This window comes from Hyperolius riggenbachi, chromosome 9 (assembly GCF_040937935.1).
Source record: "Hyperolius riggenbachi isolate aHypRig1 chromosome 9, aHypRig1.pri, whole genome shotgun sequence".
NCBI classification, from domain to species: domain Eukaryota; kingdom Metazoa; phylum Chordata; class Amphibia; order Anura; family Hyperoliidae; genus Hyperolius; species Hyperolius riggenbachi.
Window position 1 is genome coordinate 215,805,397 of NC_090654.1, and position 13,800 is coordinate 215,819,196.

The window sequence follows — 13,800 nt, forward strand, 5'->3', positions numbered from 1 at the left end:
AGAACAAAAGTCAGACTGGAACTAATCAAGCAGGGAGTTAGATAAAAAATGGCTCAGTTAAGCATGTATATGGTGTTCAAGTAATTTGGATGTGAATGGGAGAAGTGACACAGGGTGGTAGTTAGCGAGGCGGTGGGATCTAGAGATGGTTTTTCAAGTAGTGGTGTTACAACAGCCTTTTTGAGTGAGGATGGAAAGATGCCATTGGAGAAAATGACTAAAATATGAGTTTTATATTCTTGAACTTTTCCTAATTGTTATGTATGCCATTACCTTACGCTATAAACTTCAAGGTTATTGAATGTTTTCAAATTCTTAAACAAAACAAAAGGGCTACAAAGACATGCTTAGCTGTAAGTTTAAGACTCAAACTTTACAAGTCTCTACTCATTTGTGTTACCTTTGACAGGCCAGGATTGCAAACAGGGTAAAAGTATGTCAGCTTCTTGGCCAGGAGCATTGTTTTGTTTCCAAAAGTAGATTTCATCTTAACCTCTCTGGCGGTTTGATTATTATCACACTGCAGAGAGATCTGCGGCAGCCCAGCATTTACTCACCTCCCTGGGATCCAGTGCTGCAAATCTCCCTATGTCCTCCTGGTTGCGCTGTAACGCTATAGTGAGATCTCAGTCTGTCGTCATGACGACACACAGCGATCTCACCAGTGGGATGCAGAGCCTCCGAAGACAGGAAGGAGAATAGCTGACGGCATCTGGATCCCAGGGGAGGGGAGTTAAAATGCCCGCTGTGAGCTGCACTCTGCATAGAGCTCCCGGTGGCTACCACAAGTCAGGCTCAGGATTACCGCTGCAGGCTGCTTTTTTCCACCCAGAGCCAGACTCGGGGATACCACCAGGGAGGTTAATATAGCTTTAAAATTGCTAAGCTTTGGCAGAGATTAAATGCATTTTATCTTATATTCTCTAAAGTGGATCCGAGATAAACTTTTACTCATTGCATAATTGTGTTCCTTTCATATAGTTTATATGGCATTCCTCAAGCCAAATACTTTTTTTTCCCTAGTTCTAAGACTAATTCCCTATAAACTAAACAAGCCTTGCCCACAGCTTCTCCAGTGCCTTGGCACTTTGAGACCTATATAGCAAGGGCTTATGGGAGCTCAGTCTGGGCAGGAGGAGGTGTTACTAGTCAGAGATTTCAGAGGCAGAGGGGAGTGGGAGGAGGAGAGGGGAGTGAGGTTTTTACAGGCTGAGGGCTGGAGATTCAGACCAGCTTGCCTGTGTGTAATGATCACAAGCAGAACATGGCTGCTCTCATTGTATCACAGGAAGAAATCATATACTTTTAAAGTGGTTTAGTAATCCGTGCCCAGATTATTATCACATTATTATCTGGTGTTTGGCATGTTCCTCATATGTGGCATTACTCGGCTTTCTCACGTGTTTCACACAGTAAAGTTTAAGATTTGTTTCTTTAAGACGGTATTTACGTTATCTTTATAATATCCTCTTTACTGTTCCTCTACACTAGAGCTTTAACCATGCTAAGTGCTTCCCAGCTGTCAGATATGTTCACAGTCAGGTTTTAGAAAACATTCAGTTTCCCCCTACTTTTTTTTTATTTTTTTTGTCTTTATACAATAGTCTGCAAAGGGAAGGTACTTGTGTGTCTCATCCTGTACTGGCATTCATTGTAGAAAGCATAACTGCAAGCTTAGTAATAATACAAAAAATGCTATATTACCTCAAGACCTCTGGCACACACGCGCGCGCGCAGCTACTTTCTTTTCCAGCAATTCTGTGGGAGGTAGCTTGTGAATTTAACACAAGGCGGCCCACTTCCACAAGCCACAGATTTTGACTTTGGAACTCTATGTTGTCCACCATGCTCCAAGCCTTAATAACTTTATGTGCACCCTTTAAGGGGCACTATGGTGAAAAATTGTAAAATTTAAAATATGTGCAAACATAGACAAATAAGAAGTAGGGTTTTTCCAGAGTAAAATGAGTCATAAATTACTTTTTTCCTATGTTGCTGTCACTTACAGTAGGTAGAAATCTGACAGAAGCGACAGGTTTTGGACTAGTCCATCTCTTCATAGGGGATTCTCAGCATGGCTTTTATTCTTTATAAAGATATTCCCTAAAAAACATTTAAACAATGATGCTGGCCAGCTTCCCTGCTCGCTACACAGTTTTTTGGCAGTTGGACAGAGCAGCTGCCATTCACTAAGTGCTTTTGAAAATAAATAAATCCCTGAGAAATCCCCCGTGAAGAGATGGACTAGTCCAAAACCTGTCACTTCTGTCACATTTCTACTACCTATTGTAAATGACAGCAACATAGGAGAAAAGTAATTTATGGCTCATTTTACTCTGGAAAAGACGTCAGTGTTCTCCCCAGGCTCTTTTAGCCGGGTGCTCCACCCGGCTAGATTTGGTGACCACCCGGCTGTCATCGGCTCACCTCCTATGCTGTAAGCAGAGTTGCCCTGCATTTTCATCTCAACCCACCCGGCTACTTTTTCATGCCACCCGGCTACTATTTCATGCCACCCGGCTGGAAAAAAATTCTGGGGAGAACACTGGACGTACTTCTTATTTGTTTGTTTGTTTGTACATATTGTAAATTTTTAAATTTTTCGCCATTATGCCCTTTTAAAATGCATCACTTAACACAAGTGAATGATCTGTCATAGCACCTCTACACACACAAAAAGCAGTCTGGTGCAATGACAAACAGATCTGAGTGAAAAACGCTGTTTGATTTAAAGAATGTACATCCAGCAAAGCCTGATTACAGATATAACACATTTGTGTATTACCACTCGAACAAAGGTGGTTTGTGAGGACCTCAGGAAAAGAGTTGATCTCCAAAGAGTTTGGACTGTCAAACCCAGGGTAACCCCTAGGTTTATATTCGAGTCCGCCACCAAAACAAACACTGAACAAAAAAAAGGTTGTATGACAGGGTAGTGAAGAGAAGCCACTGCTCTCCCCCAACAATATTGCTGACCATCTTCAGTTCTGGACAAACCGTAATGGTACGAGACAAATGTTTTGTGGATGGAAGCAAAAATATATATTTTTTTTCTTCAATGTGAAGGCTGGTAGGTCCCTTGTCGTCTTCCCAGGCCACCTGGCAGAATTACTAAGCCGCCTAGCGGAGGATCCAGGTAGGCTGGGTAGACAGCGAGGGACCAATCTTTCTGAAGGGGGCTGGAGGAAGCCCTATGCATGTATAATTATTTTAGTTAGTCTCAAGTACACTTTAATTAAACCATAATGAGAATACATAGCTGATCCACTTGCCTGAGAAAATAAGGTTTAGCATAGAATTTGAAGTCATCTCCATCAATGTAGATATCGAATTCGGACACCCTGGCATAAGGAACCTTGATAGTAATAACAATGAAGTCTGGATTCTGGCTGATGTCAAATGCAGGAGTGATCATAATGAAGCCAGCTAAAAAACAATGAAGTACATAGATGAGTATGATGGTACAGCACAGGGCTGCTGAAGAGCCAGAAAGTGAAAACATAGGATCTTTAATAGCAATACATGCTACATAATTATATAACCACAAAATCTTTGTGGCATATTCACAAAAGACCAGTAAAGTTGCTGTACACAGGGAGCACACCGGTGCAAATCCGCATGCCTTGCACAAGTAGCGCGACCTATGATACCTAACATGGGTCGTGCTAATTGCACATCACATGCTACCGTAAAATTCCTGTGAGGGAGCACATGAGAATTTGCATGACAACGTTACCAAACGTGAATACCCCCCCCCCCCCCCCCCCCATGGCCAGTGACCACACGACATCTTCCCCTGGCAGAGTATAAGCGCTGTGCTATGTGCCCTACATTTACCTGGATCCCACTGCAATGCGTGTCCTCTTCCTACAGGCACCCACTCACTCTCACTCCAGTATTCATGGCTCCTCATCATCTGATATCAGGAGCCTTGCAGAGGGAGCAGCTACCAGGAGGAAGAGGACACGCAACATAGCAGGAATAGGTACATATATGCACATAGCAGAGCGTTAATAAGTGTCACCCCACCCCCCATATGTCAGCAGAAACAAGCATGCAGCTAACTAATCTTGTCTAGATCTGACAATCTGCTGCATGCTTGTTCAGGCTTTATGACTAAAAGTATTAGAGGCAGATGTACAGGAGTATAGGCAGGCCACTGGCATTTATTGCCTAAAAGCAAATAAATATGGCAGGCAGCCTCCATATACCTCTCACTACAGGTGTCCTTTATAAATTAGTTCGCAGAAATCTTGATAGGAAAGATCAAACTAGCCCCATATGCTTGCATATAGGAGCCTAAATAGTAAAGTATACATACTACGATGTGAAAACCCTGGCCACGTGATGGTTATTAACTTGGTCATTACAAAGCAGCACAACAAACAGCAGCATGCATGTTTCAATATTAAGTACTGTATAAGTGATGAGTGACCAGCAGACATATATTCCAGCAGCTCAGCTCACCTCAGTCACTCCAGTCCACACATGCACCTATGCACGCAGGCTTCCTTCTTCCGGGACTGCACGTGTAAAGGATCGAGATCAAATCCAGCGCTCTGATTCGTCAACCTCTCCGGTCCTGCTGTTGCCCTCTACCAATCACACGCTGGTACAGGGAAACTCGGGGATGGATTGGTGGAGGCGTGGAAACAGCAAGGCGGGATACTCTTCTATCCAGCGAGTGGCCAGCGCAGGGAGAGGCGGGTTAAGGAAGAGGATACTCGTATAGCTGTGTAGTTGCTATAGAGACAGGAAATTTAGCGTGTAGCTGCTGCTCCGCCTTCGTGCATTATATGAGCGTGTGTGTATAATGTGTGTGTCATGTCATTGCTGTCTGGCGGCCGAGTAACGTGCAGGGAATGCTGGGAGAATCTGCACTGAAAGGAGATGCCAATGCACCACCAGAGACAAGTACCGGTACACCGGTAGTCGATAACACAAACAATAGGTTGCATTGAACTGGCCATCCACGTTTAGATTGCCATCTAAAAGGCCTCGTCCACATCATTATGCTGGGCATACACGGCTCGATGCCCCCTTATCAATCGAGCCGCTGATGGCTCGATTGCTAATATCCGACGTGTCCGATCGCCGCGGGGATCAATTCCGCACTCGATCCCCGCAGGCAGACAATAGCGCCGAGGCAGACAATAGCGCCGAATCGAGTGGGTGATAAGAAGCAGGGACGAGCGGGAATCGATACGAGCGGGGATGTGGTGGAGGTTGATCCAGCGGCTAATCGGCCGCCGGATCGACCCGTGTATGCCCAACATAAGGCGCCGATGGCCGTGCAACCGGAATGCAACATGTACAAACGCATGCCAACTGCGCTGCTGCTGATCCCATTCACTACAGTGAATGGGTCAGCTCTGCGCTTGCGGACAGAACGCATGCAAGACAAATAACATTTATATTGCGCTTTTCTCCTGGCGGACTCAAAGCGCCAGAGCTGCAGCCACTAGGACGCGCTCTATAGGCAGTAGCAGTATTAGGGAGATTTGCCTAAGGTCTCCTACTGAATAAGTGCTGGGTTACTGAACAGGCAGAGCCAAGATTTGAGCCCTGGTCTCCTGTGTTAGAGGCAGAGCCCTTAACCATCCAGCCCCCGCATGCAGCAGCCCAATAGCACATCATAGCGCTTTGTACTGCTGCGCTGGGTTGCGCAGCGCCTATGATGTGAACGGCAGAAGGGCTGTTTATGCCCTTCCGCTGTTCTTGCATGTCACACATCATATGTGCTTCTAAAAGCTCACAGAAGCGTGTCATGATTAGAGATGGCCCGAACCTCCGATTTTCAGTTCGCGAACCTCCCGCAAAAGTTCGGTTCATGCGAACTTTCACGAACCGCAATAGACTTCAATGGGGAGGCAAACTTGGAAAACTAGAAAAATTTATGCTGGCCACAAAAGTGATGGAAAAGATGTTTCAAGGGGTCTAACACCTGGAGGGGGGCATGGTGGAGTGGGATAGACACCAAAAGTCCCGGGAAAAATCTGGATTTGACGCAAAGCAGCGTTTAACCACTTAAGGACCGCCCCCAGCCGATGGGCGGCGGCAAAGTCCGGGCCCAAACGACCGCAATACGCCCATCGGCGGGGGCGGCTGCGGGAGTGGTTATGCGGCGATCGCGTCATTCGTGACGCGATCAGCCGCCGGGGACTGGCTCCGCCCACCGCTCGTAGTAACCCGCCGGCCGTTCGGAAGCGCCGGCGGGTTACTAGCACCCGGATCGCCGCACTTACATTGTATAATAGGCTTTGTAATGTATACAAAGCCTATTATACTGGCTGCCTCCTGCCCTGGTGGTCCCAGTGTCCGAGGGACCACCAGGGCAGGCTGCAGCCACCCTAGTCTGCACCCAAGCACACTGATTTCCCTGCCCCCTGATCGCCCACAGCACCCCTCAGACCCCCCCCTGCCCACCCCCCAGACCACTGTTTGCACCCAGTCACCCCCCTAATCATCCATCAATCACTCCCTGTCACTATCTGTCAACGCTATTTTTTTTTTTATCCCCCCCCCTGCCCACTGCCCCCTCCTGATCACCCCCCCCCCACCCCTCAGATTCTCCCCAGACCCCCCCCCCCGTGTACTGTATGCATCTATCCCCCCTGATCACCTGTCAATCACCTGTCAATCACCCGTCAATCACCAGTCAATCACCCCCTGTCTCTGCTACCCATCAATCAGCCCCTAACCTGCCCCTTGCGGGCAATCTGATCACCCACCCACACCAATAGATCGCCCGCAGATCCGACATCAGATCACCTCCCAAATCCATTGTTTACATCTATTCTCTCCTCTAAACACCCACTAATTACCCATCAATCACCTATCAATCACCCCCTATCACCACCTGTCACTGTTACCCATCAGATTAGACCCTAATCTACCCCTTGCGGGCACCCAATCACCCGCCCACACGCTCAGATTGCCCTCAGACCCCCCTTTATCAATTCGCCAGTGCAATATTTACATCTGTTATTCCCTGTAATAACCCACTGATCACCTGTCAATCACCTATCAATCACCCCCTGTCACTGCCACCCATCAATCACCCCCTGTCACTGCCACCCATCAATCAGCCCCTAACCTGCCCCTTGCGGGCAATCTGATCACCCACCCACACCAATAGATCGCCCGCAGATCCGACATCAGATCACCTCCCAAATCCATTGTTTACATCTATTCTCTCCTCTAAACACCCACTAATTACCCATCAATCACCTATCAATCACCCCCTATCACCACCTGTCACTGTTACCCATCAGATTAGACCCTAATCTACCCCTTGCGGGCACCCAATCACCCGCCCACACGCTCAGATTGCCCTCAGACCCCCCTTTATCAATTCGCCAGTGCAATATTTACATCTGTTATTCCCTGTAATAACCCACTGATCACCTGTCAATCACCTATCAATCACCCCCTGTCACTGCCACCCATCAATCAACCCCCTGTCACTGCCACCCATCAATCAGCCCCTAACCTGCCCCTTGCGGGCAATCTGATCACCCACCCACACCAATAGATCGCCCGCAGATCCGACATCAGATCACCTCCCAAGTGCAGTGTTTACATCTCTTCTCTCCTCTAAACACCCACTAATTACCCATCAATCACCCCCTATCACCACCTGTCACGGTTACCCATCAGATTAGACCCTAACCTGCCCTTTGCGGGCACCCAATCACCCGCCCACACCTCAGAACGTCCTCAGACCCCAGCCCTGATCACCTCGCTAGTGCATTGCTTGCATCTATTTCCCCCCTCTAATCACACCTTGAGACACCCATCAATCACCTCCTGTCACCCCCTAGCACACCTACCCATCAGATCAGGCCCTAATTTGCCCCGTGTGGGCTCCTGATCACTCGGCCAAACCCTCAGGTCCCCCTCAGACCCCCTTCCGATCACCTCCCCAGTGCATTGATTGCATCTATTTTCCCCTCTAACCGCCCCCTGAGACACCCATCAATCACCTCCTGTCACCCCCTAGCACTCCTATCCATCAGATCAGGCCCAAAACATCCTGTCATCTAAGAGGCCACCCTGCTTATGACCGGTTCCACAAAATTTGCCCCCTCATAGACCACCTGTCATCAAAATTTGCAGATGCTTATACCCCTGATCAGTCATTTTGAGAAATTTGGTTTCCAGACTACTCACAGTTTTGGGCCCGTAAAATGCCAGGGCAGTATAGGAACCCCACAAGTGACCCCATTTTAGAAAGAAGACACCCCAAGGTATTCTGTTAGGTGTATGATGAGTTCATAGAAGATTTTATTTTTTGTCACAAGTTAGCGGAAATTGATATGTATTGGTTTTTTTTTCACAAAGTGTCATTTTCCGCTAACTTGTGACAAAAAAAAAATCTTCTATGAACTCACCATACTCCTAACAGAATACCTTGGGGTGTCTTCTTTCTAAAATGGGGTCACTTGTGGGGTTCCTATACTGCCCTGGCATTTAAGGGGCCCTAAACCGTGAGCAGTAGTCTAGAATCCAAAGGCCTCAAAATGACCTGTGAATAGGACGTTAGGCCCCTTAGCGCACCTAGGTTGCAAAAAAGTGTCACACATGTGGTATCGCCGTACTCAGAAGAAGTAGTATATTGTGTTTTGGGGTGTATTTTTACACATACCCATGCTGGGTGGGAGAAATCTCTCTGTAAAAGGACAATTGTGTGTAAAAAAAAATCAAACAATTGTCATTTACAGAGATATTTCTCCCACCCAGCATGGGTATGTGTAAAAATACACCCCAAAACACATTATACTACTTCTCCTGAGTACGGCGGTACCACATGTGTGGCACTTTTTTGCACCTTAAGTGCGCTAAGAGGCCCAAAGTCCAATGAGTACCTTTAGGATTTCACAGGTCATTTTGCGACATTTGGTTTCAAGACTACTCCTCACGGTTTAGGGCCCCTAAAATGCCAGGGCAGTATAGGAACCCCACAAATGACCCCATTTTAGAAAGAAGACACCCCAAGGTATTCCGTTAGGAGTATGGTGAGTTCATAGAAGATTTTATTTTTTGTCATAAGTTAGCGGAAAATGACACTTTGTGAAAAAAAACAATTAAAATCAATTTCCGCTAACTTGTGACAAAAAAAAAAAATCTTCTATGAACTCACCATCCTCCTAACGGAATACCTTGGGGTGTCTTCTTTCTAAAATGGGGTAATTTGTGGGGTTCCTATACTGTCCTGGCATTTTAGGGGCCCTAAACCGCGAGGAGTAGTCTTGAAACGAAATTTCTCAAAATGACCTGTGAAATCCTAAAGGTACTCATTGAACTTTGGGCCCCTTAGCGCAGTTAGGGTGCAAAAAAGTGCCACACATGTGGTATCGCCGTACTCAGGAGAAGTAGTATAATGTGTTTTGGGGTATATTTTTCCACATACCCATGCTGAGTGGCAGAAATATCTCTATAAATAGACAATTGTGTGTAAAAAAAATAAAACAATTGTCATTTATGGAGATATTTCTCCCACCCAGCATGGGTATGTGTAAAAATACACCCCAAAACACATTATACTACTTCTCCTGAGTACGGCAATACCACATGTGTGGCACTTTTTTGCAGCCTAACTGCGCTAAGGGGCCAAAAGTCCAATGAGCATCTTTAGGCTTTACAGGGGTGCTTACAATTAGGCACCCCCCAAAATGCCAGGACAGTGAACACACCCCACAAATGACCCCATTTTGGAAAGTAGACACTTCAAGGTATTCAGAGAGGAGCATAGTGAGTCCGTGGCAGATTTCATTTTTTTTTGTTGCAAGTTAGAAGAAATGGAAACTTTTTTTTTTTCTTTTTTTTGTCAGAAAGTGTCATTTTCCGCTAACTTGTGACAAAAAATAAAATCTTCTATGAACTCACCATGCCTCTCACTGAATACTTTGGGATGTCTTCTTTCCAAAATGGGGTCATTTGGGGGGTATTTGTACTATCCTGGAATTTTAGCCCCTCATGAAACCTGACAGGTGCGCAGAAAAGTCAGAGATGCTTGAAAATGGGAAAATTCACTTTTGGCACCATAGTTTGTAAACGCTATAACTTTTACCCAAACCAATAAATATACACTGAATGGGGTTTTTTTTATCAAAAACATGTTTGTCCACATTTTTCGCGCTGCATGTATACAGAAATTTTACTTTATTTGAAAAATGTCAGCACAGAAAGTTAAAAAAATCATTTTTTTGCCAAAATTCATGTCTTTTTTGATGAATATAATAAAAAGTAAAAATCGCAGGAGCAATCAAATAGCATCAAAAGAAAGCTTTATTAGTGACAAGAAAAGGAGGTAAAATTCATTTAGGTGGTAGGTTGTATGACCGAGCAATAAACCGTGAAAGCTGCAGTGGTCTGAATGGAAAAAAAGTGCCTGGTCCTTAAGGGGTAGAAAGACTGTGGTCCTGAAGTGGTTAAAGGGCCGAAATCACATTGAATGCTAAATTGCAGGCCTAAAGTGCTTTAGATAGAACATCTTGCATGTGTATACATCAATTTTAGCCAGTATGCCTGGGAAAGCCTCCTCAGTATCAGTTGAGGCATCTAATTACATTTATGTGTGCTAAAGAATGTTTCTCCTCTGTATGTCAGTGTATATAAGCTGTGTTTTATTAGTTTTGGTCAGGAACCAGTCCGATGAAGGCTTTTTATAAGCCGAAAGCTCACTGTTTATCCATCTCTGTTAATCCATCTCCTAATTCAAAACTCCTTGCCTGTACATCAATCAGGGAGTGTAATTAGAGTACTGCTTCACACTGACACACCAAACTCACTGTGTAACGCACTGCAAACAGCTATTTGTGTTGTGACGGCTGTGCTGGACTGGTGCGCACCATGGCCAGTGTGCAGGCCGTGGCGGTTTTCAAGCCCATATGGCCGCCGGGCTGAGGTAGCTGAATGACAGAACAGTGACTGTTATATAGCCGCGGTCATTGCTTCATTGTGATACGCAAGCCCCTTCACTGCGGCCAGGTAATGATCACGAAGGGGAATTGTCACATGTACATGCCTTTTGTTTTGTTGTTGCAGCCGCAGTGCAGCCAGAAAAATTAGGCAGGCATGTACATGCACCAGAAAAACTCAGGAATCCGCCTGGAGTCCTGGACCCTGTTGGTGGTGGCGGAGAAGGCAGTCAAGCGGCCTGAAGGCAGAGATGCTGTGTAGGGAGCAACTTAGTCTTGGGGCAGGCAGTCACATGGCATGCAGGCAGAAATGCTGTGTGTGGGAACTGACTAAGGCCACATACACACATCAGACTATAGTCTTTGGAAACTGAAAGATCACAGACCAATCTTACCACCCTTCATGTAGTATGAGAGCCATACTCTACACAGTCTTTTCTATGGAGCTGAACTCCACATCAGAAAAAAATCTTTGCAAGATGCTGCACACACAGATGCTGTACAGACACAAAAGATCAATATCTGCAAAAGATCTGTTCCTGCCAAAAATCCATTCCTGCAAATTGCAATGATAGTCTATGAGATCTGCAGATCATCATACACACATGATTTAACTGACATTCATCTGCAGATCAGATCCACCAGGATGGATTTTCAGATCTGCGGATCTGCAGATGAATGTCAGTTAAATCATGTGTGTATGATGATCTGCAAATCTCATAGACTATCATTGCAATTTGCAGGAATGGATTTTTGGCAGGAACAGATCTTTTGCAGATATTGATCTTTTGTGTCTGCACAGCATCTGTGTGTGCAGCATCTTGCAAAGATTTTTTTCTGATGTGGAGTTCAGCTCCATAGAAAAGACTGTGTAGAGTATGGCTCTCATACTACATGAAGGGTGGTAAGATTGGTCTGTGATCTTTCAGTTTCCAAAGACTATAGTCTGATGTGTGTATGTGGCCTTAGTCTTCGGGCAGGCCTGACCGTGCTATGCAGACCACGTGGTCAGATGGTCCCTTGACCCAACGCTGTGGGCCAGAGATGACACCACTTGCCTTTCAACATCATGGTACAGTTTGAGTATCGCCTTTTTTCAGAAATAATTGCATATCTTCCACTGCGGTGTGTGGATTTGCTTTTGTGTGCTGCTTTTCCTCAAGTGGTCATTCCATTGCAGTTTGTGCTTTGTAATCATGTGCCTTTGTAAGGTAGTTGTCCCTATGCGGGTGTTGTTCTTTCCACGGCTCAATTTTTGGTGGCAGAGAGTACAGACGGCATTGCTCTCATCTGAGGCAGACACACAAAAAAATGTCCACATCGCTGAGCCCGGGGGTGATGGCACTTTGGTGGTGGCGGCCGACTGAGTGTTAAGTGGGGTGCCAGAATCAGAGCAGGGGGAGGAAGATATGTCACGCTTCTGTGCGGAAGATGAGAAAGATGAGGTGTTCTGTGTTAAAGGGACTCCGAGCTCACGAAAAAAAGAAAAGTTGTACTCACCAGGGGCTTTCTCCAGCCCAGTGCTGGTCGGGAGGTCCCACGCCGGCGTCCTGGCTCCTCTCCTTCTCCCCGCTCCGGTATAGCTGACAGGCCGCAGCCCGGGCGACACTCGGTGGAGTGTCGGGCTGCAGCTTCCGCGTATGACGCGGATTACGTCACACGCCGGCCGCCTCGCGTCATCACGGCGGCCGGCGTGAAAGTACTGCGCATGCGCGCTTTAATCGCGCATGCGCAGTACTTTCACGCCGGCCGCCGTGATGACGCGAGGCGGCCGGCGTGTGACGTAATCCGCGTCATACGCGGAAGCTATAGCCCGACACTCCACCGAGTGTCGCCCGGGCTGCGGCCTGTCAGCTATACCGGAGCGGGGAGAAGGAGAGGAGCCAGGACGCCGGCGTGGGACCTCCCGACCAGCACTGGGCTGGAGAAAGCCCCTGGTGAGTACAACTTTTCTTTTTTTCGTGAGCTCGGAGTCCCTTTAAATAGTCAACTACGTCCTATTGGGGGTTGATGGCACATGCCTTCTTCTGAACGCTGTACTTTGGTTGCGGCCTCCACAAAATCATGACAGCGCGACCTCGAACAGACCTGCCAGGTGGCCTGCCTCTGCCTTTTGTTTTGTCCATATTGGGGGGGATGAAGTGAAAGGTATGCACTGACTTGACTAATACAATGTGCAGTCAGTCACACAGGTGCAGTTAACAGGTATGCACAGTGAGAGAGTGTCTGTTCTCATAGGCTTTCGTTTGACACATTTTCCAGTCCAGGAAAATGTGCCAAGTTGGGACTCTGCGTTCTGTCTCACGTTGCGTACCGAACTGATCCATATTTTGTAACAAGTGGAAGTGGATCCTATTTTTAACATAGGATCTGCTTCCTTCGTTTAAATGGCGCTTAAAAAATGTCCCGAATGGGTACATTTTTTAAGCAAATGAGACTAGCCCTAGCACTATATGCGGTTCTAATTTGCTTTCGGGGCATGCCGTATCTTTTACTGTGGGGATAGGATCGGATGAAGAGGGGCAGCTTTCTTTGAACTCTGGTATTATTTTAGAGTAAAAGTGACTCTTGTGCTGGTTGCGATCCCCTTAAACTTTACTATTTTCAATTGGCGCGCAGTTCTGTATTTTGACTTTTAGAATACACATAGATATAAATGTACAATTTTCCCAGCGTAAAATGCACTATAAATTACTTTTTTTCTTATGTTGCTGTCACTTACAGTACATAGTGAAAACTGACGAATTTTCAGGTTTTGGGCTAGTCCATCTGGGTGATTGGCCTCTATTCACAAAGCATTACCGCATTCGGTAATGCTGAAAAAAGCTGTTTTTTTTCCATGCTCTCTCTGTACGGTAACTTGACAGACAGCCTTGTG

At 46.3% G+C, this 13,800-nt stretch overlaps 1 protein-coding gene across 6 annotated transcripts in view; it reads right to left on the minus strand.

The window, feature by feature from the left end:
- SHQ1 (SHQ1, H/ACA ribonucleoprotein assembly factor) overlaps positions 1-13,800 on the minus strand; it is a 215,177-nt gene that overhangs the window by 179,646 nt on the left and 21,731 nt on the right. For 5 of the 6 annotated variants that reach the window (XM_068253995.1, XM_068253993.1, XM_068253990.1 and 2 more), the window contains exon 2: positions 3,273-3,426. In XM_068253995.1, coding sequence (XP_068110096.1) covers positions 3,273-3,426 — 154 coding nt within the window. Of the gene's footprint in view, positions 1-3,272; positions 3,427-4,467; positions 4,550-13,800 lie in introns of those variants that run through there. The other variant, XM_068253991.1, reaches the window with a different exon arrangement.